The following is a 26158-nucleotide window of genomic DNA, read 5'->3' as shown; positions in this document are numbered from 1 at the left end:
CATCTCCTATTTTGTTAAATATTAAGTTAATTCACTCCCTGCTAATTCTATATAAAGAAAAATCCCATAAACTTTTCTTTCTAAGATATGGCTAATTATGTAATGTTCTTTTTCGCGAACGCGCAAAAAAATATGTAATGTTCCAGGATTAGTGATTCTAAACAAGAGAAAACACGATGTTTTACCAGACAAATACATGACAAGAGAGTGGCAGGATAGCAACTAACAATATTATCAGGGCCTTGATGTAGCAGAGATTGTAAATAACTGGGTAGATATCTACTTGGCACTTGCACTCCAAGCCTCTTCATGTCAAGTTACCAGATATGATAAATATATACTTGCATAACATACAGCGCAAATTTCATCTTTACGCAACAAAAAAATTGTAAATAGTACATCACTACACAGAGGCATTTTCTACCCAAAAATTTAACCATCACTACTGAAGCAAGTATTCCATGAAAAAAAAAAATACAATACCATTTGTTAACAAGGCCTCAGAGCCTTGGCTGGTGGCATGGCCAACCAATCAAGGACCATTTGTTACATTAGTACTACTAAATTCAAAAACAAGAAACCCATAGACACCATCAAGGCTTTCCACAGATTGTAAATGAAACACTCTACGCCAATGGATAAAACACAAATTCCAAATCCAGCATTCAAAGATAAGATTTATCTTTACCTGCTAAGCGCTCAGCATCTCCACATGGAAGAGATACGTACAAACAGAACAGCTGAATAAGGTTTTCCATTCTAAGAGGAATTCTGTGAACAGTGAAGAAGCTCGACAGACATTCCAGTGAACTTGAATGCCTATAACTTGTAAGTGTACTAATACATTGCATCGACCGAAGTATAAGATTAAATATATCTAGTGCTATTAAATTTGATAATAGCGGGGCACTAAGTTTAACTTATAGACAAATGCAATTGCCATGACTGAAGACTCATCCCTATATATGCCCTTGATTTGATTCTCCCAAGTTAACAAGGAGAAAGCTTGGACATTATATCTTTAATAAGACCTGGGCAGCTACTGATTAAGTGCCCAAACCCATCAGTTTCCATGACGGCCTTCAGAGATCGTGACAACCTGAGGAACTCCAAGCATGCTTCCTTAAGCATGTGGCAACTGTGCTGCTCAGCTAGTACCAAAATGTTCACCACGGAGTCCGTGTCAATGTGCTTAGACAAATTATGTTCACAAATCAGCTTCATCCTCTCCAGATTGTACCTGTCAGCCGCTACAAGCAAATGCTGAGCCATTGCAGCTTCGTCTTGCTGCTTCATCTCAGGCAAATCGTCCGTGTAAACAAAGGTAAGCATAGCCCTGAACACTTCTTCCTCCATGTCATCGATTCTTATGGCACCTCTGGTGGTACTCTCCCTCATCCTGCCATAGAGCTGCGCCTTGAAGACCGGAGAGCGCGCCGCGAGCACCGATCGGTGCGCGTCGAACTTCTTCTTGCCCACCTGGAATTTAAATAGATGCGAATATTAGGGAATGACCTAATATCAAATAACTGGAAGGGGCGAGGCTTCGAACCCAGGTCATCTAGCCCACCGCTTTGTGAAACTAGCATGAAGACCCCCGGGCGTTTCTCTCTCACCTGGAACTTGACATCCGCGCCTTGTTTGCTCAGCAGAAGATCACCGAATTGCCGGCGCATGTCTGACGGCGGCACCACGATGAGCGGCGTCTCCTCCTCCGTGTGGAAATCTGTAATGACGACGACGTCAATCCGGATCTTGAAACAATCATCCTTGAGATACTCTGATTCCTCCAAAGATTCCCTTTTCATGAAATCAAAACCCCAACCCTTCTTATGCTCCATGAAGTTGACCACCCTGGTGGTGAATCTGTAGGACGATACCGGATTCCCCTCCATGTCGAGTAAACTGAAGATGGCCTTCGCCTCCACGGCCTCGCTGCAGGCCTCGGCGTCATCGAGGCAGAGGTAGAAGGCCACGAAATCGGCTTTCTCGGCTCGATTCCAATTGGGGTAGTACAGCACGTGCCAGGTGTGGCCTCCTGCGCGGAACGGCCGAGACCTGATGCTCTTGCCACTGGGGACGGCCTTGGTGAAGGAGTACCCGACGATCTTGAGCACGTGGTGGCCGTTCACCGTGCCGGCGACGATGGCGGAGGCGGACCCTGAGCTTGAGGAGGCCCCGTCGGAGGCGGCGGCGGCGAGCGAGGAGGCGGTCATGGCGCGCGGCGGTGGATGGTGGTCGGCGAGAGGTGACCACGGTGTATCCCGTCGCCGGCGGGAGGAGAGGAGGTTGGCGACGGCGAGGGGATTTTGAGGGTTTCTTTTTAATTAATTTGTTATTTCTTTTTTCTGTTCTTCTGAAGAAGAGAAAGTGTAGACGAGGCAGAGAATGCTGCTGTAGTATTGGACTTCTTTTGTGGCTGAAATCCGTGACGTGCGATACAGATCAGACAGCCACGCATCGAATAAGTTTTCGGCTTGTTTGGTAACTCGAGGGAAGGAGATTGTGAGTTTACACGAAGGAATTGATGATAAGATTAAGATAGGAATTTAATTTTTAATCCCAATATCTTGTTTGGTAGAGATGATGGAAATTGACAGGGAGTTTAGTTGGAGATTAGGTTATTAATAAAAACGGATGGTTGAGATTTGCTTAGAAAAAGTAAAAGAGAAATTCCCTTCCAATTACCTAACACTTAATAGCCTCATCCCTCTAAACTCCCAATCATTCTTAAAAACTCCCTCCAACCAAACAGGCCGTTTGGAAATTTTGTCAAAAGCTAATAAACGACGCTTCATAAAAGTTTGGGAAAAAAATCTAAATAACTCCTAGAACTCGCTAGTGTTTCTGTTTCCCACTGAAACTCAAATTAATACATAATAAATCCTATCGCATGCCAATTTATCTTCTAACTTTCCTTTCAATGCCATCCTAATCCCTTTATTAGCCAACATATGAGAGTCCTAATTATATTTATAGTTGGCCATCAACTATAAATCTTCATCAAATAAGGGAGAAACAAAAATTCGGTAGGGATGGAAGAAACCACCGGAAGGTAAATTGATGGTTAATGTTAATGCAGGTTTCGATGTGGACTCGGAGAGTGGCAATACGGGTGTGGTGATACGAGATATCTATGGAGCTTGTGTTGCAGCAACTCAAGAGATTCTACCACATGTTTCGGATGCACATATGGCGGAAGCTTATGCATTGAGAGATGGCTTAATGCTGGCCCAAAGATTAGGAATTAATAGGATAATGATCCACTCAGATTGCTTGCAGGTTGTCGATACTATGTTGTATGTAGGTTATTCGGCAACAGCCTTAGCAACTATTTACGAAGAATGTAATCTAATATGGAGAGGTTTTGATAGCATATCTATTGAACATTGTAATAGAGAAGCAAACAAAGTTGCTCATGAATTGGCCAGGATAGCTTTTAGTAGGAAAGAGTATTGTACTTGGGTCGATGAATCTCCTGTCTATACTCTAAGCACTTTGGAAAACGATGTAATTTAATGATCAATAAAGCTAGCCCAATGGCATTCCCTAAAAAAAGAAAAAAGGAATCACTTTGTTTTTGAAAGGACTGAGCTTAGGAAATAATAAGAGGCATTTTTAGCAAGGCTGTAATGCCGCGCTTTTAGTGAGATGTTAAAAACTAACTCGGCAAAATCCTAATTGCGAAAATTTCGTTCTTTGTGTGCGAGTCTAAGTGGTGCCATGGATCTCAATTCAAATCCGTCCTTGTTCCCTCTCATCGCCATCAAAATCGTCCACCTCAAGATTTCCTCTTCCAATTCAAGTCTCCCAAATCAAATTCCGAAATTCAAATCCTCTCCTTTGAATCCCCGCCAAATACCTGTCCCCATTTTCGAAAATATCAAATTCCCATCTCGACTCCTTTCCTTGAGTCTCCCTTGATTCCTCCCTAAACCCCCGAGATCGAATCTCAAATTTGAAATTTAAACCCAAGCCCCAAATCCCTCCAACTCAAATTCCCTATAAAAGTCTATTTTGCCTCCCTCTGTTTTTGTGGGCCGAATTCCTTTACCTCGGCCCATCCCTCCTCTCAGCCCGTTTCCCCTCCCCTTCGCACGTGCTGAGCACGCGCGTCGTGCCCGAGCCAAGAGAGAGCGCCGCCCTCTCTCTCTCTCGCCCTCTCTGCTTCCTCTCTCCCCGGCGCCGATTCCCGCCACCGCCTTTGGTTCCCGCGCACGTGTCGGTCGTGGCCGACCGCCCGGTCGCCACCGCCATCAGCGCCCGCGCCACGCTGCCGCTCGGCCCCGCTGCCTGGCACGAGCTCTGCAGCGCGTGCCCAAGCCGCTACACCCGCGTCCGTCCAAATCCCGGAAGCAGAGCTCTCCCTCTTCCACCTCCTCCTCCCAAACCGGCATGGTCAAGCTCCCCTTTTTCCCCCTTCTTTTCCCTTTTTCCTTTCCCGAACCAATGCCCTGCATCCATCACCTAGCCCCTAGCGCCATGGACCGCGAGCGCCCTGACGCCGCGAGCCAGCTCGCCGCCCCCACCTTGACCGCGCCAGCCCGCGCTCGCGATTCAATTCATGCCGCCCGATCCACCGCCTTCGCCGCCCCACACATCCACACCGTCGCCGCTTTCGCACCGCCCACGAAACTGCCGCGGCCGCCAGCCGAGCGCTTGACCGCCAAGGTCGGTTCTCCCCTCCCAAACCGACCTCGCCTCTGCTATAAAACCCAAGCCGAGCCCTCACCATCCCAATCTCTCCTGTTTTTGCCCCCATCGCACCATCGCCGCCTTGTTGCCGCCCCTGCCCTGCAGTCGCTCTCGTCGTCCGTCGCCGAAGCACCAAGGAGACTGGTGCGTGCGAGGACGCGAGACGAGGACTACGGGCACCCCTCTTCTTCCCCTTCCCCAGCCCGAGGCCAGAGAGCTCGCTCCCGCGCCGTCAGCCGCTCATCACAGCGCCCGTCTCGGCTCGGTAGTGCACACTCTTCGTTCTCCCTCCTCGCTCCCTCTCCTCCCCTTAGCTCCGGGCTGTAGTGCGAGTAGCCTTCCAGTAGCTAGTTGGCGTCGCCCCGACCGCAGCCGCCGCTCGCCGTAGGCTCGCCGGCCATCTTGCTCTGTCCCGGAGGCCGCCTCTCGTCGTCGGCCTCTCTCAGTGTCCCTCCGCTCCATCCGAGGTTGGGAATGCATTCCCTCGGTCCCGGTCGTGCTCCCGCCGCCCGGAATCGAGCCCTCGTCGACCGCTGCGACTTTCCCTCTTTCCTCGCCGCCGACGATCGCCATCGAAATCCACCGCCATCGGCTTCCCTCTTGTCAATTCCTCGTGCCGCCACCCTACTTGAGCCCCCTTGACTCTCCCCGAACCACCGCCCCAGCCGCCGGCCTTCTCCTTTGCTTCCGTGCCATGCCGCCTTCTTCCGCCGCCGCATAGCGCCGCCGCGCGCGCGTCGCTGGCGACCTTCGGGTCCCGCGTCACCGCGTGCGCGTCGCAATTCCTTTCCGCGTCAGCTAAGCCCAACCCCGCGCCCCTTTGTCCCTTCTCTCGCTCGTCCGCATCGGCATCCCGGCGAACTTCGTCACCGCTGCCGGCCGCCGTCGTGTCCCCTCTCTCCAATCCAAGCCGTGGAATGAGTTCCCCGTCTCCTCCTCCTTCTACCAGTGCCCGCATCTCCCTCCGGCTCGCCGCCGTTCGCCGGATTCCGCCGTGCGCCGTGAGCCGTCCGATGAGCCGCCCGGCCTCCTCTCCCTTCCCCATCCGACGTGACGTCCACGTTGGCACCACCTCAGCCATCGGCCCCGCTTGACTAGGTCAAGCCAACGCCCAGTCAGCCGCCCCACTCCTCCCCCTCTCTCCCATGCTTGTGGGCTTGGCCCATCGGCGCACCTTCCCCTCGGCCCCTTAAAGCGAACAAAAGTCCACATATACTCCCTCTGTCCAAGCCCAGTATCCATCACTCATAAACTAAAAGTCCATATCTGCTCCTTCTCAATTTACTCTCTCTCACCTTCTTGTTGGCCCCACTTGTCAATGAGTCAAAGATATTCTTGAGAATATCTTTTCCAATATTCCACAAATACCTCTCTTTTCTAGAAATTCAATAAATCATTTTCCTATATTCCAAAATTCCATAAATCCTTCCTCTTGACCCGGGAATTCCAATAATTCATTCCCTTGGCCCCGCATGTCAGTAACCGTCAATAATACTCTTGAGAATATTATTTCTATAAACTTTCATAAACAATTTCTCCTATTCCAGATATTCTAATTAAACTTCCAAAATTCATATCTCTCTATCCGTAACTCCGATTGACTCTGTTCCACTTCCATTTTTTCTCTAAAATTGAGGTCTATTTAATGGCACTATTAATTAGCCTAAATAGGATGTCTCTTTTGGTCCTTGCTTAGGTTTTGATAGTTTGCATATAGTCGCGGTTACCGGATTTTCGTCGATCGCGATTTTCTCAAAGATTCGTGAAGCCTCGTGAAGACCTTGAGCAAGGCAAGTCACCCTTTGACCAATTGCTCCTATAATTGGAAAAACAGTACTATTTTGTTTGCAACTTGCATTATTAGAATCACCCGTTTAACTTGCTTGGCCTCGGTTTGCATGCCAAACCGACGGACCTACCTAGTAGTCGCACTAATTCCTGTAGGCTGTACTACCCTGACTCCTTGTCGCTTCACCTTTGTGGTACCTCGGTATCCGTGCTCTTTGAGCGCGTATACCAAATATCCCATATACACCGTTGTTTGTCGAAAACTTGGGAAATGGGTTTGAAAAGCCTTGAAAACCTGACATGTGGTGTCGGCGTGTTTGAAAATAAAATAAATTATGAAAACTCGCGATGCGGGGGTTGTGCCTGTGTGGCACTGTCCCGTATTCGCATATAAGGACCGATTCCTATGGGAAATTCATCCAAGCATATAACAAGTGCGACCACACGGGTGCAATGGGACGCCCCTGGCTGAGTAAATAGCAAACCAGGGAAGCCTTGATGCCAAGAGACATGTGAATTCAACGGGGTGGTGTCGGGTAGAACCCTCGGGCTTCCTGGCACAGTATAGTCTGGGACCTAACCTGTTGTCGGTCTGGGACCCCTCTCGTTGGCATATGACGACCTTGTGTCGGCTTTCGAAATGCCTTGTCATGAAAGCCTTAAGGTCACCAGACGTGGCTGTTCTCCACGGGTTGGATGATCCGGGTTAGTAATGTCGTGTGCGTAAAGTGTACCCCCTCTGAACTAACTGTTCGAACAGCTGTGCCCGTGGTCATGGGCGGATGTGAGGTGTTTCCTGTAGCGTAGATTTGTTTGCCTGTGCTTTGTGAAAAGTTGTTGTGGTGTGGAAATCGTTACCAGAATCAGCCTATGTGGCAGATGGATGACCTGAGTGGTCAAGAAATGAATCTGTGTGATTCGTGATGTCTACGGGCATCATAGACTAGGCTTCCCGAGTGGAAGCGGATTGTTGTGCTGCTGGGCAGTTGGACTCTGGGAGTCCGAGAAAATGAAAAGGCTCTGGGAGCCGATTAATCAAGTGAAATGGCTCTGGGAGCCGAGAAGTAATAATTTGACCGGGAGGTCGGTACATTACCAATTGAGTTGTTGAAAAACATCTCTTAAAGTCGAATTGAGACGCAAGTCTCTTTTCGGCCCAAACTTAGAAAGAAATAAACCACTTAGTGATTTCAAAATGATTTCAAAACAAAAGATTTGCAAAACAACCTTGCCTCTCTTCCAAGCTTGCATCAAACACCTAAATTCCCGTGACTTGCTGAGTACGAAAGTACTCACCCTTGCTCTATATAAATATATATAGTTCCTCCGCCCTGAAGAGAAGATGAAGTGAAGTGAAGATTAGGGTTTCGTCCTGGTTCCCAGTCGTCACCTGTTGTGTTGGGTGTTAGACCGTTGGTTCCGCTGCTGTTGCTGGTGTTTTCTCATCCGTGTCTTCAGTTGTATTATCAGGCTGTCCTGAGCTGCAACCTAAGTTAAGGTAAATTAGTTCTCTATTTATTTTAAGGATTGCTATTTATTTTAAGGATTGCAATGATTTATGTTTGTCACCGTGAGTACCAGCGCTATGTCCTGGGACTGGTACTAAGATCGCGGTTTCGTAGGAAGCAGTTCACGCCGTTTTTCCTACGACACGCTCCTATCAGGTGCCGTTGTACGGCGGTGCCGGATTGGGGTGTGACAAAGGCATGGAAATCTCTTCTTTGGACTCTAAAAGTCTTGTTCTGATCCATCAAGGGCTGCAGATGTTGAAACTAAAGGAGGACTTGTAATGATTGGGCCTAATATGTGCAGATGAAATGAATTTTCAGTTTAATTAGGAATACACTTTACAGCTCTATTTTACCAGTTTTTGAACTGAACCCCATGCATCATCAGCCGCAAAAGAAAAATGCAGATGAGCCAGGAAATTGTCACATCCACACCTGCCTTTTCATGGAATCAGAGCTGCTAAATATCACAAGAATATCTACGCACATATCACAAATACAAGAAGTTCAGAACAAATTCCCGAGAATGCGACCTCAAATCAGTAACTTCTCCAGTCGTTATAGAATACAGATGCCGATTAAGTTTTTACCCTCTAACATGCATGCGAATGAATTAGCCTTGACAAAGTGGCCATAGACATGGTAGTGTAAATATAATTTCAATTCTAATTTAGTAACTTTGAACAGGTTGAGGATTGGTATACTGAGTCATGCATGCAAACACTGATTATATATACTTGCAAGAGCTAAATACAGCACATAGTGTAGGATATTCGCAATTTTATCCCAAAGCAAACAGTAAATTTATTCAGATCATACCATACCAGATGTGCATACACTATTGCTATAAATGTTGATTTGGTTCAGTTCATGCTAAGTCTATTTAAAAACAAAATTCCATCTCATTGTCCTATTAAGATATGGAGAATCATATAATGTCATCTGATTAGTGATTTAAAACGACATGATAGAACATGATGTTTTACCAAGCACATGGCAACAGAATGACAGTAAAAATATTAGCAGGGCCTTATTGGTTTAGCAGAGATTCCGATCGAATAACTGGGTAGACATCTATTGGCCCCCTTGCACTCCAGGCATCTTTTACCAGATAAGAAAGGTAGTTACATGAATGACTCATAGAAAAACACTGGAGATACAGCACAAAATGTTAGCTTCTAGTAACAAAAATAAATGTTTACATGGTATAGCAAATTAGCAACACATAGAGGGCACACTCTAAACACCGCCCGCCCCCCCCAAAAAAAAAAAAAGATCCATCACTAGTGAAACTAATATACCATAAAGAAAATATGCACGCACCATCCGTCAGTCAAGGTCTTGGAGCTTTGGCTGGCAGCATGGCCAGACAATCAAGGGCAAGTGCCTATCCTCAGTCCTTGGACCCTTGTAGATATGCACATAATATTATTACTACTAAATACAAAAAACAAGGAACTTATAGACATTAACTTCAGCTTGTATAAAAAACACTAGAGCTCAATGGATAAAAAACAACTTTTCCAATCCAGCATTCAAAGCCAGGACCTGCTAAGTGCACAGCATCTTGCACCACATGGAAGAGACACGCACAAATGGAACAATTGAATAAGGTTTTGCAATACTAAGAGGAATTGTATGAAAAGTGAGGACTGAACAAGCAAGCCAGACAAGTGCACTAATTGTTTTCAATACTCCATAAAGGATAAAACAACTTTTCTGAGAAAAAGAAAGGCAGGAATACATCGCATCCTCCATACTACAAGACTAAATATAGCTGGTACTATTAAATTTGATAGTAGCAGAGCATTAAGTTTATGTTATTGACAAATGCATTTGTCCTCAGCAACTGAAATAAAATGTTCCTCACTGGAAATTGCACTAGCCTCCACCACCCAGCAGAAAATGTAGGTTCCAAAAGCTTGTCAATAATCTATCCTCTATGGAGCTATTATAAAATACAGAAATTTCCAATGAAATAAACAAGCAAAAATTAAACATGGTTGTTTAAGTTTTGCACTCTTGTTAAAAATGCTGATGAATTAGGCGTGACAAAGTGACAACAGTAATATAAATATAATTTTAGTTAAGCAGATGTCTTTAAATGGGTTAAGAATTAATCTATTGAGTCATGCATGCAAACACGGCTTATACTTCCAATAGCTAAGTAAATACAGGGCATAGTATAGGATACTTTGCAATTTTATCCCAATACAACTACCCTAAAAAAAAATTATCCCAAAGCAAATGATAAATTTGTCCAGACCATATCATACTAGATGTGCATCTACTATTGTTAAATCTTAATTTGGTTCACTTAATGTTAATTCTATTTAAAAAGAAAAAACCCATCACATCTTCCTACTAGCATATGGATGATTATATAATGCTACTACTAATCATTGTAAACAACATGAGAAAATATGATGTTTTACCAAACATATACATTACAAAAGACTGGCAGGGTAACAATATTAGGAAGCATGGTCTTAGTGTAGTACAGATTGTGAACAACATGGTAGATATCTGCATGGCAGTTGGCACTTGCTCTCCAGGCCTCTCATTGTCAAGTTACCAGATATTAAAAATACTTGTATAGCTCATGGATAAGAACTGGAAATACAGAATGAAAGTTAGCTTTAAGTGACAAAAGATGTGCAAATAGTATAGAAATATGAAGAGGCATACTCTACATAAAAGATTGAACCATCACCAAGTGTGAAACTAATGTTTCATGAATAATATACACATATACCATCTGTTAACAAGGCCTTGGAGCCTTCGGTTGTAGACAGGCGAGATAATCAAGAGCAATTGCACTAACTCCAGTCCTTGGACCCTAATACATACATTCATGCACCTAAATTCAAAAACGGAAAACCTGTCATCACCATCAAGACTTTGCCTCAGCTTCTAAACAAAACACTACCTCCATGGATAAAAAAACAACTTTCTCAATCTAGCTTTCAAAGCCATAATCTATTTGAGTGCCCAGCATCTTGTACCACATGGAAGTGACAAACACAAATGGAATAATGATTGAATAAGGTTTTCAGATACTAAACAATGAAGAGGAATTGTGTAAACAGTGACGGAGCAAGACAGACAAGTGCACTAATTCTTCTTAGTTCTCCGGAAAGGATAGACACAGCTCTCCTGACAAAAAAAGGGAGGAAATACATCGGATCAAGTACTATTAAACTTGATAGTATCGGAGTATTAGTTTTGCAATAGGTATGACTAAATCCTCATTCATATGCCCCCTGATTTGATTCCCCCAAGTTAACGAGGAGAAAGCTTGGAAAAGATATCCTTAATAAGACCTGGGCAGCTACCAATTAAGTACCGAAACCCATCAGTTTCCACGACTGCCTTCAGAGATCTTGATGACCTGAGGAACTCCAAGCATGCTTCCTTAAGCGTGTGGCAACTGTGCTGCTCAGCTAGTGCCAAAATGTTCGCCACGGAGCCTGCGTCAATGTGCTTGGACAACTTATCTTCACAAATCAGCTTCATCCTCTCCAGATTATACCTGTCAGCCGCGACAAGCAAATGCTGAGCCATTGCAGCTTCTTCTTGCTGCTTCATCTCAGGCAATGCATCTGTGTAAATGAAAGTAAGCATCGCCGCAAACACTTCTACCTCCATGTCATCAATTTTTATGGCACGTTTGGTGGTACTCTCCCTCATCCTGCCATAGAATTGCGCCCTGAAGACCGGCGAGCGCGCTGCGAGCACCAATCAGTGCGCGTCGAATTTCTTCTTGCCCACCTGGAATTCGACATCCACGCCTTGTTTGCTCAGCAGAAGATCACCAAATTGCCGGTGCATCTCTGACGGCGGCACCACGATGAGCGGCGTCTCCTCCGCGTGGAAATCTGCAATAACAGAAACGTCTATCCTGATCTTGAAACAATCATCCTTGAGATACTCTGATTTCTCCAAAGATCCCCTTTTCATGAATTCACTATAACCCCAACTCCTCTCCTCCGAGAAGTTGACCACCCTGGTGGTGAAACTGTGGGATGAAACCGAATTCCCCTCCATGTCAAGTAAACTGAAGATGGCCTTCGCCTCCACGCCCTTGCTCGCGGTGTCATCGAGGCAGAGGAAGAAGGCCATGTACTAGGCTTTCTCGGCGTTTTGCCCATTGGGGTAGTACGCCACGTGCCAGGTGTGGCCTCCTGCGCGGAACGGCCGAGACTTGATGCTCTTGCCATTGGGGACGGCCTTGGTGAGGGAGTACCCGACGATCTTGAGCACGTGGTAGCCGTTCACCGTGCCGGCGACGATGGCGGAGGAGGAGGCCCCGTCGGATGCGGAGGCGGAGGCGCGCGAGGAGGCAGGCATAGTGCGTGTGGGTAATGGCCGGGGAGCGGTGGGCCGGGTGGAGCCCGTCGCCGCCGCCGGCGGGACGCGGCCGCGAACCCGCGGTGGGTTTCGGCGGCGGCCGGAGAGGATGCAGGGAGGCGACGGCGAGGGTTTCGAGGGTTTTTGTTTGTTTTATTTTTTTTTTTCTGTTTTTCTTTTTTCTGAGAAGGGGAAGACGAGGGGGAGGAAAGTTGTGTTGGACTCCTTTTCGGCTGAATCCATGTCGTGCGATGCAGATCGGACGGCCAGGCAATTTTGAGTCAGTGACATACCCGTCGCCAGTATAGTTCTAACTCTAAACTCTTAAATGCAACAATGAAAAAAAAAACATTGCGGAAAATATATTAAAATAAACTGACAGTACATAACACTTCATTGAGGTCAAAGCTTTATATCTATGTGGCAATATAAATCTTATTAGAGGATAATTTTTGTACGTAGAGTTATTTTTGAAACCATGCATAGAAATTATTTAGCTATGATGGAAAATTTTCATTGTTTTCTGCCAATTATTTGATATGGAAATTCAGAAAGAGAAGCAGAAAAATAAAATATGATAAAACTAAGGGGCCAAAATAAAATAGTCTAAGTTGAATGGCTCAAGCGCGGAGCGAAAGTTAGAGCAGGTATAATAACCCTCATAGGCCGGCGATACTGACTCCACATAGATTTGAGGAGTGAGCTGGAGGGATGAAGGGAAGAGAGAAAGAGAGAGAGAGAGAGAGCAGCTCGGCGACTAATTTACAGCCCGGCTGTACACTGCTCCCAATTTTCTGTTGCTACCTTTTTCTCATGCATGCATTCAAGCTATTGCTCTCAGCCAATTGCAGCATTCAGGGAGAGAAGCAGAAAAATAAAATATGATAAAACTAAGGGGCCAAAATAAAATAGTCTAAGTTGAATGGCTCAAGCGCGGAGCGAAAGTTAGAGCAGGTATAATAACCCTCATAGGCCAGCGATACTGACTCCACGTAGATTTGAGGAGTGAGCTAGAGGGATGAAGGGAAGAGAGAAAGAGAGAGAGCAGCTCGGTGACTCCACGTAGATTTGAGGAGTGAGTTGGAGGGATGAAGGGAAGAGAGAAAGAGAGAGAGCAGCTCGGTGACTAATTTACAGCCCGGCTGTACACTGCTCCAAATTTTCTGTTACTACATTTTTCTCATGCATGCATTCAAGCTATTGCTCTCAGCCAATTGCAGCATTCAATTGAAGATTAAAAAAATCAAAGCCTATGGGACGTGTGTAGAGATGTATATACAGTCCATTATTGTATTGATTAGCTTCTGTCATTGGCTGTAGTAGTATGATGTTGTTATTTTAGTAGTATGATGTTATTTTAGAGTCAACATCGAGCTGTACTCTTAGTCTTGCTCTTGCTTGTTGTGCAGACGTGTAGACTGTAGAGTGGAGTGTACTCAGAAGTTCAACAGCTCCACGACGACGAATGTATGAAGCGGCCGGGTGTATATACCTTAACGGAATAAAACTCATCTTTTGATGATATCGTCAACTCAACTCTACGAATATTAAGACGTGTGTCATATCTATGGTTTGAGTTGTACTTGAAGGTTCAAAAGTGAGCTTGTATCCTACATCTTCATGCAGAATCAATTACTCTTCAAGTGAATGAGCGAAGGAAATGCAACCTTTTTAAAGGCATGTTTTCGGTAGCTTTACATGTTGAAAAATAACTCATTACCAACTTCTCATTTCTTGTTTATATTTTCTATATTGTACAACTACAATTTCTTATAATTTTGACGAAAAGTTAAACTGTTTAGGTCTTAGGAGAGTTTTTGATTCTAGAGAAATTGTAGATACTTACTTGGCACTTGCACTTCAGGCCTTTTCATGTCAAGTTACAACATATTAAAAATGCTTTGCATGAATGACTCATGGATAAAAACTGGAAATGCATAGCGACATTTAGCTTATAGTAACAAAAGATGTGCAAATAGTCTAGCATCTTGTACCACATGGAAGTGACACACACAAATGGAACAATTGAATAAGTTTTTCCGATACTAAACACTGAAGAAGCAAGACAGTCAAGTGCACTAATTGTTCTTAGTTCTCCGGAAATGATAGACACAACTCTCCTGACCAAAAAAAAAAAAAGGGAAAAACAATACATCGATATGACGCTGGAGTATATACTCCCTCCTTCCCTAAATGTTTGACGCCGTTAACTTTTTTAAACATGTTTGACCGTTCATCTTATTTAAAAACTTTTGTGAAATGTGTAAAACTATGTGTATACATAAGAGTATATTTAATAATAAATCAAATGATAGACAAAGAATTAATAATTATTTAAATTTTTTGAATAAGACAAACAGTCAAACATTTTTAAAAAAGTCAACGGCGTCAAACATTTTGGGATGAAGGGAGTATAAGACTAAACATAGCTAGTACTTCTGAACTTGATAGTATCGGAGTATTAATTTTGCAATAGGTATGACTAAAGCCCCATCCCTACGCCATTCATTTGATTGTCCCAAGTTAACAATAAGCTTGGACATCAGCTCCTTAATAACACCTGGGCATGTGTCGATTAAGTACTCAAACTCATCGGTTTCCATGACTGCATTCAGAGATCTTGACGTCCTGAGGAACTCGAAGCATGCCTCCTTGAGCGCGTGGCAACTATGTTTCTCAGCTAGTAACAAAATATTCGCAATCGAACCCGTGTCAATGTTCTTGGACAAATTATCTTCGCAGATCAGCTTCAGCCTCTCTAGGTTGTACCTGTCCGCCGCGACGAGCAGATGCTGGGCCATCGCCGCCTCGTCCCGCCGCTTCATCTTCGGCAACGAGTCGGTGTAGATGAAAGTAAGCATGGCCTCAAACACCTCCTCCTCCATGTCGTCGATAGCTATGGCGCTCTTGGTGGTGCTCTCCTTCATCCGGCCATAGAGCTCCCCTTGAACACCGGCGACCGCGCCGCGAGCACCAGCCGGTGCGCGTCGAACACCTTCTTTCCCACCTGGAACTCGACGTCGGCGGCTTCCTTGCTGATCAGGAGACGGCCGTAATGCCGGTGCATGTCGGACGGCGGCACGACGACGGTAAGCGGCGGCGTGACGGCCAGGTCTATCCTGATGCTGAAGCAATCGTCCTTGAGATACAGTGGATTCTCCAGAGATTCCCTCTTGATGAAGTTCTTGTAACCCAATACTTCTTCTCGGAGAAGTTTACCAGCACGGTGGTGAATGTGTAGGACGACACCGGATTCCCCTCAATGTCGAGTAAACTGAAGATGGCCTGCGCTTTCACGGCCTCCTCCGCGGCGTCATTGTCATTGAGGTAGAGGAAGAAGGCCACGTAATCGGCTTCTGCTTCCTCGGCGCCAATAACCCCATTGGGGAAGTACCCCACATGCCAGGTGTGGCCTGCCGCGGTGAACGCCGGATACTTCATGCTGCAGCCATTGGGGACGGCCTTGGTGCGTGAGTACTCGACGATCTTGAGCTCGTATCTCATGGCGCCGGCGAAGATGGTGGAGGTTGACCCGGTGGCGGCGGCGGCAGCGGCGGAGGCACGCGTGGTCCGTCGGTGTATCGGTCGGCGCATGATGGTGGCCCGGGTGAAGCGGTGGGACGCGGCCGCGGCGGCGACGGTAGAGGATGACGGTGCCGGCGATGAGAGGAGGAAGATGATCGGGGAGAAAGACTATTGGACTCCTTTTGTACTGAAAATGCGTGACGCACGTACAGATCCGACGCAGTCTGGATAGTTACCATTCTATAATAAACCTTACCAAAATACTCCTATTACTGTCTGGAGTAGCAATGGAAGGAGTTCTTCGCAGTTCGCACGCCATATTTCTTTTGGTAATAGTACGTGGTTATTTGGTATGTTGCCAAATTTTGGTAGGTGTTTGAGCTTGTAGTTGTTTTGGCTAAGCCAATTGTTCTCAGTTTTGGCAGTAAATCAAATGGACGTTTAACTCCATTAGCTTTTCCTTTTTCTGTTTTTCTGAGCAAAATTCGTTATAAGACATTTTAGAACATATCTTTTTTCCTCGCAAAAAAAAAGAACATGATCTTTTCTAGAGGACATGATAAACATGATTTTTTTTCTAGAGGACAGTAAAAACGCGGTGAGATCCACTTTGGGATGAGAATGATACGCAGCGAGGTGGTGGATGCCGGCAGGAATGGGAAAGCGGGGAGAGCCTGAGGTCCACTCCAAGTGGAAAGGAAGTCCGGTTTCTAGGAAAACTGGCCAATTAAAGGAAAGAAAACAAAAAAGTCCAGTTCGAGTCCCTTGACTATAGGTTAGATCTAATTCGTTTCTCTTACCATAAAACCTAATATATATCAACTCCTACCAGTATTAAAACTGTGTAAAATGATTTCCTCGGTTATTTTAAGGGTGTGGTTTTTGAAGCTGTTTCACATTGGCGCATTGTAGGAGATGATTACAAGGGTAAAGCATATATGCTCCTAATTATAAAACTCATACAAATACAAGTACGAGTGGTACATGAAACAAGAAAATTTGTTCAAAAGAAATCAAAGCGCAACAAGCTTAGCGATTAGTTCCCTCAGGATAACGGGGCAGCTTGTGGCCAGATGCTCGAACCCATCCGTCGCCTCCACTGCCTTGAGATTCCCGGGTGAGTAGAGGAAATCCATGCACGCCTTCTTCAAGCTCGGGCAGCGGTGCTGCTCAGCCAGCGCCAGCGTGACGGCGGAGCTCACGTCTATCCGCTTGCACAGCTTGTCCTCGCAGATCAGCTTCAGCCTCTCCAGGTTGTACCTGTCCGCCGCGACGAGCAGATGCTGCGCCATGGATGAGGTCTCCTGATCCTTCCCGTCCAACTCCGGCACCGCGTCCGTGAATATGAAGTGGAGGAGCGCCCTGTACGCCCGCGCCTCGACGCCGTCGACGCGCGCCTTGCCGCCACCGGCGGTGCTCTCCTTCATGGCGCCGAAGAGCTCTGCCCGGAACACCGACGACCGGGCGGCGAGCACGCACCTGTGCGCGGCGAACGACTCGCCGCCGACCTCGAACGTCACGTCGGCGCCCTCCTCGCTCTGGAGGAGCGCCGCCTCCATGTCCCTGTTCAGCTCCGGCAACGGCATGGCGACGTCGACGACGGCCGGAGGATCAGCCACGGCGGATGGTTCCTTCATGATGAGGATCGCCGGCGCGATCAAGAAGGCTGAACCGGACCTCTCCCATCTTCTTCTCAACGTGGCCGTAATCTGTAGGTTCGACGACGAGAGAGAGGGAGATGCAGCCGCCGCGTACATGACGACGTTGGAGCTGCCGTTCGGATAGTATCTGATCCATGTGCCATGAATGGTTGCCTACACGGAAGCTGCGCGATCTTGTGTACTCACCAAAGGAGAGCACCGTCTTGGTGCGCGAGTAGCCGTCGATCTTGAGTAGGTGGTACCCGGGCACCGTGCTGACCATGATTGCCGATGACGAGCGCGACGGAACGCCGGCGGTGGATGACGACATGCCGGCAGGGTTGGAAATTTCGGTCATTTCAGTGACCCCTGATACGATATTAATTCGGCCGAAATTTTTGAATTTTTCAATTTTTTCATGAATTTGGATAATATTTGTTCAAATTCAACTAAATTTTGTTCAAAATTTCGGACCGAAATTTCCGAAATTTCGGGATTTCGGTGACCCCCGATAGGAAACCTTGAACCGATATAGTGAACCCTGCATGCCGGCGGGCGACACAAGTACACAGTAGTGGTGTTGTATGTGGGCAGTCGGTAATTTCGGTCATTTCGCAAACTTCGGTCATTTCGGTGACCCCGATAGGCCGATACGATATTAATTCGGCCGGATTTTTTGAATTTTTCAATTTTTTTCATGAATTTGATAATCTTTGTTCAAATTCAACTAAATTTTGTTCAAATTTTCGAAAATTTCGGACCGAAATTTCGGGATTTCGGTGACCCCTGATAAAAACCCTAAACCGATATAGTGAATCCTGCTGGCGAGGACCGGGAAAATGAGTACAGTATTTGGCAAGAATAAGTCACGATAGGAGTCAGGGGAGATAAGTGCTAAACCAAAGCATGCAAAGGGCAAAGAAAGGAAAAGAAAGAAAGAAAAATCGGTACCCTATGATTTGGGATTTGGATCGATCCACTCGGCGAGGGATCGGACGAGAGGGATTCCCTGCTTTGGGGGGGGGGGGGGGTCAAAATAAGAGTGCAAGCGGCGGAGCTTTGGAGAAAAGCTACTTTGGTGATTCGCCTCCACGTACAACACACGCACGACGGCGGCCGGATTCCATCGCGGCGCAACGAGCCCCGCGCGCTAGTGTGACGCGCGACGAGTTCCACGGTGATCACAAACTGGACTACCGTGTGGCAGCCACGTACGTCAACGTCCCCGTGCGTGACGAGCCTTCGCTGAGGCTGAGCCCGATTCCTGAGCTACGTATAACTAAACTTTCAATTTTAACGTGAACAAAACACACCTTTGATTTTTTTGACTGCTGCATGTCCGTCATTGCAGTACAAGTGTACGACCCAAAGGAGCAAACCTAGTGGTCCCCACACACCCATAAAAAATTAGTTCCGTAAAACAAATTGTTTGACAGATACTTGAAGCCACCTCAACCGCTCTCAAAGTCTCAACCGCTCTCGGGTTGGCGTCACGAGAATACGAGATCCACGCACGCTTTCTTCAAGCTAGAGCAGTGATGCTTCTCAGCCAAAGCCATCGTGGGGTCGATGGTGTTCGCGTCGATCCTCTTGCACAGCTCGTTCTGGCAGGTCATCTTCAGCCGCTCCACGTTGTACCGATCCGCCGCGACGAGGAGGTCCCGAGCCATGGAGGAGGCGTCGTCGTCTTCTTCGTCGAGCTCCGGGGGCGCGTCCGTGTATATGAACCGGAGCAGAGCCTCGAAGGCCCGCGCGTCGATGCCGTCGTCGACGACGTGCACCTGCCCGCCGCTGCCGGCTTTGGAGGTGGCGGTGGCGCCGAAGAGCTCCGACCTGAACACCGACGACCGGGCGGCGAGCACGCAGCGGTGCGCCACGAACGTCGTCGTCTCGGTCTCGCCACCGCCCACCTGGAGTGTCACGTCCGCGCCCAGGAAGAGGGCGCTCATCTGGCTTTGCAGATCCGGAGCAGCAGCAGCCGGCGGCATGTCCACTACGACATTTAGCAATATTTTAAATAGCGGGCTAAGACATTTAGCGCCTTAGCAGTTAGCATCTTAAACAATTATAGCGGCTAAATTGTCCATGAGAGTAAATAATTAGAACCCTTCTAAAATAGTTATAATGGGAGATAGCACATAGCTATAGCGGGAGATTTTAAACCCTAGTTTTTGGACGACGCTGCCATCACTTTAGTTCTCTATTTCTCCTCTTTAATCTCTTGTCAATTTCCTTTTAATTTTTTTAAATGATTATCTATTATCTTATTAAAGTAATAGAAAAAGAAGCCACCACGTTTACTTTTACGGCCTAGAAATTCTCACATTAATCGGAGAAAAAGAAAAAGTAGAGTCCAGATAGGAATATAATTTAAAAATAGCTAAAATTCGAAATTGCTAACTATCGTTTGACATAATTATGAGCCTTCCATCATTCTTTTTTTAGCCGTCAGATGGTTTTTGAGATCCGTGCTAGCATCTAGCTGCTAATTAACTAGGTCCGCGTTACAGTTCCCTGGTGTTAAACTAGCCGTGTTTTCCAATGCTAATTTGTTTATGATCCCACACGTACTAATTACATTGTACTTACACTATAATTACATATTAATTACATATGTAATTTTAGTATATTTACGATGTAAGTTTGAAAATTACATATTTAATTTTAGTGTATTTACGTTGTAAGTATGAAAATTACATATGTAATTTTAGTATATTTACAATGTAAGTTTGAAATCTACTTGAGCCCATTTGAGCCCACGTGAGCTTCAGATTGTCCACGTGGTCCGTTTGTTTATTTTTTTGCATTTTGTTTGTGTATATTAATGTCATCCGTTAGATGTTGATCTAAAGGAGAAGAAATCTGTCACATGATGTATAGGTAATCCCTTAAAAATAAGGAGTATTGAAAGAGTAGACTAGAGTCCATACAAGTACACAATTTAGAATTAATTAAAATTCAGAATTAAAAAAATAGGAAAACTAAAAGTAGAAGTTAGAGTTCAGATAGAAATACTCCCTCCGTCCAATAATATAGCAACCTAAAACCGGATGGAACGTATCCTAATACTACGAATCTGGATATGCCCCTTGTCTAAATTCGTAGTACTAAGATACGTCCCATCCGGTTATAGGTTGCTATATTCTGGGACGGAGGGAGTACAATTTAGGAATAACTAAAATTCAAAATTAAAAAAAATCAAGATTGGGAAAAGAGCCTAGAGTCCATATATCATATATACAATTTATAAAATAACTAAAATTAGAAATAAAAAGAAATATTAGAAAAAAAGAGTCTAGAGTCTATACAGGAATACAATTTAGACATAACTATTCAAAATTGTTAGAGTGCGTAGCCCGGCCCACCAACCGTGGGCCACCCATGTCACATTGGGCCTGCTCCACCACAGGCCCAACTGGCCCAACCAGAGCCACAACTTTAGGTCCTGGGCCGACACAACTCAAAAGACTAGTCTGATGGGTGAGGATCGCTCCCACCTTTTAAGTCGTGCTCCCCCATCATCAATTACTGACGTGGGACTAAACCCAACAATCTCCCCTGTCACACATCAGGCCCAACAATCTCCCCCGTCACATCAACCCATGTGACCCCGAAGACTTGTTACCTGGCCTCGCCACCATGTGACCCATGGAAATTGTTTCAGGTTCCCAACCTAGGCTCTGATATCACTTGTTACAGTGCGCAGCTCGGCCCACCAACCATGGGCCACCCAGGTCACATTGGGCATGCTCTACCACTGGCCCAACCGGAGCCATAACTTTAGGTTCTGGGCCTACACAACCCAAAAGACTAGTCTGATGGGTGAGGACCGTCCCCACCTTTTAAATCGTGCTCCCCCATCATCAATTACCGATGTGAGACCCAACAATTGAAAAAACAAAATATTTAAAAATGAATTTAGAGTCCATATTGAAATACAATTAGAAATAATAGATTGGGAATTAGAAAAGTAGAAATATTGGAAGAAGAGTCTACGGTCCACCACGTTTGCTCTCATGGCCTAGAAATTTCCACATTAATCGGAGAAAAGAAAAGGTAGAGTCCATATAGGAATAGAATTTAAAAATAGCTGAAATTCAGAATTAAAAATAAGGAGTGTTGAAAGAGTAGACTAGAGTCTATACAAATATACAATTTAGAATTAATTAAAATTAGGAATTAAAAAAAAAAGGAAAACTAAAAGTATAAGTTAGAGTCCATATAGAAATACAATTTAGAAATAACTAAAATTAAAAATTACAAAAAGCAAGATTGGGAGAAGACTCTAGAGTACATATATGAATACAATTTATAAAATAACTAAAATTCGAAATAAAAAATAAATATTATAAAAAAAAGAGTGTGGAGTCTATATAGGAATACAATTTATAAATAACTTAAATTCAAAAATGGAAAAAAAGTCGAAAAAAAGTCTAGCGTCCGTATAGCAATACAATTAGAAACAACTGAAATTTATAAATACAATTTATAAATCACCGAAATTCGAAATTAACAAATAAATCACTGAAATTTGAAAAAAAGAGTCTGGAGTCTATATAGGAATACAATTTATAAATCACTGAAATTCGAAATTAACAAATAAGGAATATTGGGAAAAAAGTCTAGCGTCCATATAGGAATACAATTAGAAACAACTGAAATTAAAAAAAAGAAATAATGGAAAAATAAGTCTAGAATCAATATAGAAATAAAATTAACCAATAATTGAAATTAAAAATTAAAAAATGAAATATTGAAAGAAGAGTTTAGAGTCCATGTAGAAATACAATTTATATATAATTAAAATTCAGAGTTAACAAAAATAAATATTGGAAGAGTATTCCAGAATACATATAGGAATAGAATTTATGAATAAAGGAAATTCAAAATTTAAAAAATAAGGAATATTAAAAGATGATTCTGGAGTCCGTATAGAAATATAATTTATAAATACTATCATGTATATTCAATACAATAAAAATATCACAATTTGTCAGTTCAACTAAGAATTTAAAATTATGTTAACATTTTAATATGTTTTAATAATAAAGTGTGAAAATTTTTAAGCTATTATATGAGAAAATACAATCTAACGATGCTAGCCGTGCAATCTGAGCGGACCACCATGCTAGTTTAGTTGAAATGAGTGGACGTCTCTTTGATGGACAAACAATCCATCTCCCATATACTCCCTCCGTTCCATAAAAAACCAACCTATTACTGGATGTGACACATCCTAGTACTACGAATCTTTACATACCTCTGTTCAAATTCATTGTACTAGAATGTGTCATATCTAGTCCTAGATTCTTTTTTTTTGGGACGGAGGGAGTACGTGGACATTCATATACTCACTCCATCTACTTTTGATAATCATATTTTATCTTGGCAAACAGACCAATGATAAGTAATTCTACTTATCATCCATTTAAACATGCTACTAATTATTCCTCGTAAACAAGCGATTCATTAATATTTACATTTCTCGATGCCCATGTAACCAATCTTGTGTGGAAGAATGGAGAGTCACGAATTAAATCCGAGAAAGTCATTAAGATGATAGGTTGTTAGATTAAAATATGTCTATCAAAAATAAATTTTTCAGATTTAGAAATATGCCTATCAAAAGTAGTAGATGGAGGGAGTAATATTCATGGCTAGGGATTCGGATCCTCTGCATCAATGCAGAGGGTCACTGTAGCTACAGTAATATGTGAGGAGAACATTTCTCAATGCACAGAACAATGACGCTACAGGGGTGATTCACTGCACCTTAAAGATGGCAACGGGTGCATACTCGTCGGGTTCCCTTGACCCATACCCACACTCGCGATAGCTAAATATTTTCACTTAAATACCCACACCCGTCGCGGGTACAAAATCGTCCCCATATCCACACCATGCGGGTAACGGGTACCCAATGGGTACCCATACCCATATAATTGACTTGTAGCATTTATAGTTTCGTACTATAATTAGTCATATTAGAACGGTAAACCATCAATACTTTCTCTAGCAACAATGCTATTAACATTAGCGTTCAAAGGCGAGTAAAAAATTCTACAACCACATTACATAATAAAGAAATTAAATAGTAATTTCATATAACTAGATTAGAACAATGCTTAAGATGTGAAATGAGTTTTATGCTATGATTTAGTAGTAGTTGGGACTTATGTTACTTATAGTCTTAGGCTCAATCTACGGGTTTTTTTCACCCACGGGTTAGTGGGTATGGGTGGGTAAAAAATGTATCCAATGGGTAAGAGTTTTCGTCCGTCAATAGACCCATGGGTATAAGAGTTAGAACATAATTAGCTTCCAATAGAGTAAAGATCAGTCGGGTATCGGGTCATGGGTCCTCATTGCCATCTCTACTGCACCTACAGGGATGGCAGTACTGTAGCAGCGCCTTATCTTGTCCATCCATCCTCGATCGGACGGTCCACAGTTCTCCTAATACTGGGCACTGTAACACCTATGCATTTTCTCCTCGACAGCAGAGGATCTGAATTCCATGGGTAGCTAGTTTAACAGAGTATTTGTAATTTTGCGAAATTTACCCATCGTTCTTCAAATCAAAGTCAGCAAGCCTCGCGATTAGCTCCCTCAAGATAGACGGGCACTTGTTGGACAGATACTCGAAGCCACCGGCCGCCTCGACCGCTCTCGGGTTGGCGTCGACGAGGTCCATGCACGCTTTCTTCAGGCTAGAGCAGTGATGCTGCTCAGCCAAAGCCAGCGTGGTCGCGACGGTGTTCACGTCGATCCGCTTGCACAGCTCGTTCTCGCAGATCATCTTCAGCCGCTCCACGTTGTACCGATCCGCCGCGCCGAGGAGGAGCCGAGCCATGGAGGAGGCGTCGTCGTCTTCTTCGTCGAGCTCCGGCGGCGCGTCCGTGTATATGAAGCGGAGCAGAGCCTCGAAGGCCCGCGCGCCGATGCCGTCGTCGACGACGTGCACGAGCCCGCCGCTGCCGGCTTTGGAGGTGGCGGTGGCGCCGAAGAGCTCCGACCTGAACACCGACGACCGGGCGGCGAGCACGCACCGGTGCGCCGCGAACGTCGTCGTCTCGGCCTCGCCGCCGCCCACCTGGAGCGTCACATCCGCGCCCTCCATGCTCAGGAGGAGGGCGCCCATCTGGCTTGGCAGATCCGGAGCAGCTGCTGCAGCAGCCGGCGGCACGTCGACGACGACCGCCGGTGCCGGTGCAGCACGACGGGGAACCTTGACGATGGTGATGTCGCACCTGACCGCGAAGCAGTCGCCGTCGAGGACGTGCTCCTCCAGCTCCTTCCTCGTGACCAAGTTGGAGCACGCCCACACCTTGCCGCTCAGCAGCGGCGACGTGACGCCGCGGGTGTGCCCGGGCACCGGCTTCCCGGCGTGGTGGTCGAGCAGGTGGAACCGAGCCGTCATCTGCTCGCGCGCGGCGCCGCCGTATCCAAGGTCGCCGCCGTCGTCGTCGTCGCGGACGAGGCAGATGGCTATGTGGTCGCTGGCGTTGTGCAAGGATCTGCCGTTGGGGTAGTACTCGAGGTACCAAGAATGCGTTCCGACGCGAAAGGTGCACGATCTGGAGCAGTCGCCTTGGGAGAGCATCTCCTTGGTGTGCGAGTAGCCGTCGATCTTGAGGACATGGCACCCGCTCACCTTGCTCACCACGATCGCCGACGACGACGAGCGCGAAGGGATGCCGTTGTTGCTGGCAGAGGATGTTGATGACGACGACATGGCGGCGGTGATCGATCGAACTAGTGGACGAGGGGCAGTGGCCACTGAGAGTGTTGTGTGTTTTTGGGCTAAGAACGAAGTAGGTTAAACTAGTCCTGTTTGGGAAACTTAAGTAGTGGGACGCGACTACACGGTGCATATATAGTAGCGCGCTAGTCCTAATCCGCGACAAGTTTGTAGCACACGCGGTTGTACGTCAGGATGACAAGCACGATGGAACGGCTGTGAGGCGTGTCGTGTGATACGACAAAAGCGAGAAGCCTCTCGGTTTAGATTTTACGATATATGATAGAGATCTATTAGATCTAAAGCAATACGGCTCTTAATCATTAGAGGGTACATTATATTGAAAAAAATCGCTGCCATATATATGATGCCGATCGATAGGTTCGATCAGTCTTCAGCGAGCTCAAGTGCTCAGGTGTGAGTGCGTGACTGATGACTCCCCCTATCCTATCCTCCATGCATCCTTTTTCCTATTGTCTCTTTTTTGAAGACCACCACCTTTTCTCCATCTTCAAATTGCCGGAAAAGCTACTTTAGAAATTAGGATCTAATCATGCCCTACAAATTGATCCGGCTGCATGCATGACTCACCACCTTTTTCCACGTTAGGACGAGTTGGCGAGCTAGCTCTAGCAGCAGCTACGCTACGGGGGGGTTCGCATCTTCGTGATAGATCCCTCTCTCTAGGAAAAGTCCATCGTGGTGAGCGCGACCCTCCACGCTTGTTTCCTTCCAACACATGTGATCACTAGTCACTTGGTTAATTTACTCTACTTTATATCGATTTTAATTTGACGTGGGTATCTAAGTTTATATTGAGAGAGGTGTACACATGGTGAAAATAGATGAGATATAACTTAAAAAATTTCTTGATCGGGTTCCTGGGTATAGGGGTGGGCAAAATAAGACCG

The 26158-nt window shown here is 45.4% G+C and overlaps 3 protein-coding genes and 2 pseudogenes across 3 annotated transcripts; all 5 read right to left on the bottom strand.

The window, feature by feature from the left end:
- Positions 1 to 657: 657 nt before the first annotated feature.
- Positions 658 to 2433, bottom strand: LOC127786157 (BTB/POZ and MATH domain-containing protein 1-like). Its single transcript, XM_052313487.1, has 2 exons — positions 1617 to 2433; positions 658 to 1479 (listed from the first exon to the last, which is right to left on the bottom strand). Exons 1-2 carry the CDS (start codon positions 2214 to 2216, stop codon positions 991 to 993), a joined length of 1089 nt encoding a protein of 362 aa, XP_052169447.1. The 5' UTR covers positions 2217 to 2433; the 3' UTR covers positions 658 to 990.
- Positions 2434 to 8210: 5777 nt separating this feature from the next.
- LOC127785592 (BTB/POZ and MATH domain-containing protein 1-like) lies at positions 8211 to 12527 on the bottom strand (annotated as a pseudogene).
- Positions 12528 to 14770: 2243 nt separating this feature from the next.
- LOC127785870 (BTB/POZ and MATH domain-containing protein 1-like) lies at positions 14771 to 15935 on the bottom strand (annotated as a pseudogene).
- Positions 15936 to 16879: 944 nt separating this feature from the next.
- On the bottom strand, positions 16880 to 19494 carry LOC127785869 (BTB/POZ and MATH domain-containing protein 2-like). The gene is made up of 3 exons (XM_052313231.1): positions 19369 to 19494; positions 19022 to 19287; positions 16880 to 17654 (listed from the first exon to the last, which is right to left on the bottom strand). Exons 1-3 carry the CDS (start codon positions 19492 to 19494, stop codon positions 16880 to 16882), a joined length of 1167 nt encoding a protein of 388 aa, XP_052169191.1.
- Positions 19495 to 23582: 4088 nt separating this feature from the next.
- LOC127786078 (BTB/POZ and MATH domain-containing protein 2-like) lies at positions 23583 to 25514 on the bottom strand. The gene has a single exon (XM_052313405.1). The coding sequence runs from the start codon at positions 25239 to 25241 to the stop codon at positions 24066 to 24068; it is 1176 nt and encodes a 391-aa protein (XP_052169365.1). The 5' UTR covers positions 25242 to 25514; the 3' UTR covers positions 23583 to 24065.
- Positions 25515 to 26158: the final 644 nt, after the last annotated feature.

This window comes from Oryza glaberrima, chromosome 10 (genome assembly GCF_000147395.1).
Source record: "Oryza glaberrima chromosome 10, OglaRS2, whole genome shotgun sequence".
NCBI classification, from domain to species: Eukaryota; Viridiplantae; Streptophyta; class Magnoliopsida; order Poales; family Poaceae; genus Oryza; species Oryza glaberrima.
Note: the sequence above shows the minus strand (reverse complement) of the source record. Positions and strands in the feature narration are given on the sequence as shown.

Bases quoted from the DNA above. Each gene is read 5' to 3' on its own strand.
- LOC127785869 (XM_052313231.1), bottom strand. From the start codon at position 19,494: ATGCCGCCGGCTGCTGCTGCTCCGGATCTGCAAAGCCAGATGAGCGCC. The intron at 19,288-19,368 runs GTGCTCGCCGCC...AGCGGCGGGCAG, and splicing joins CGTTCGTGGCGCACCGCTGC to GTGCACGTCGTCGACGACGG. The intron at 17,655-19,021 runs GTGCGTGGATCT...CACATGGATCAG, and splicing joins TGCTCTAGCTTGAAGAAAGC to ATACTATCCGAACGGCAGCT.
- LOC127786157 (XM_052313487.1), bottom strand. From the start codon at position 2,216: ATGACCGCCTCCTCGCTCGCCGCCGCCGCCTCCGACGGGGCCTCCTCA. The intron at 1,480-1,616 runs GTGAGAGAGAAA...TTTAAATTCCAG, and splicing joins GCGCGGATGTCAAGTTCCAG to GTGGGCAAGAAGAAGTTCGA.
- LOC127786078 (XM_052313405.1), bottom strand. From the start codon at position 25,241: ATGTCGTCGTCATCAACATCCTCTGCCAGCAACAACGGCATCCCTTCG.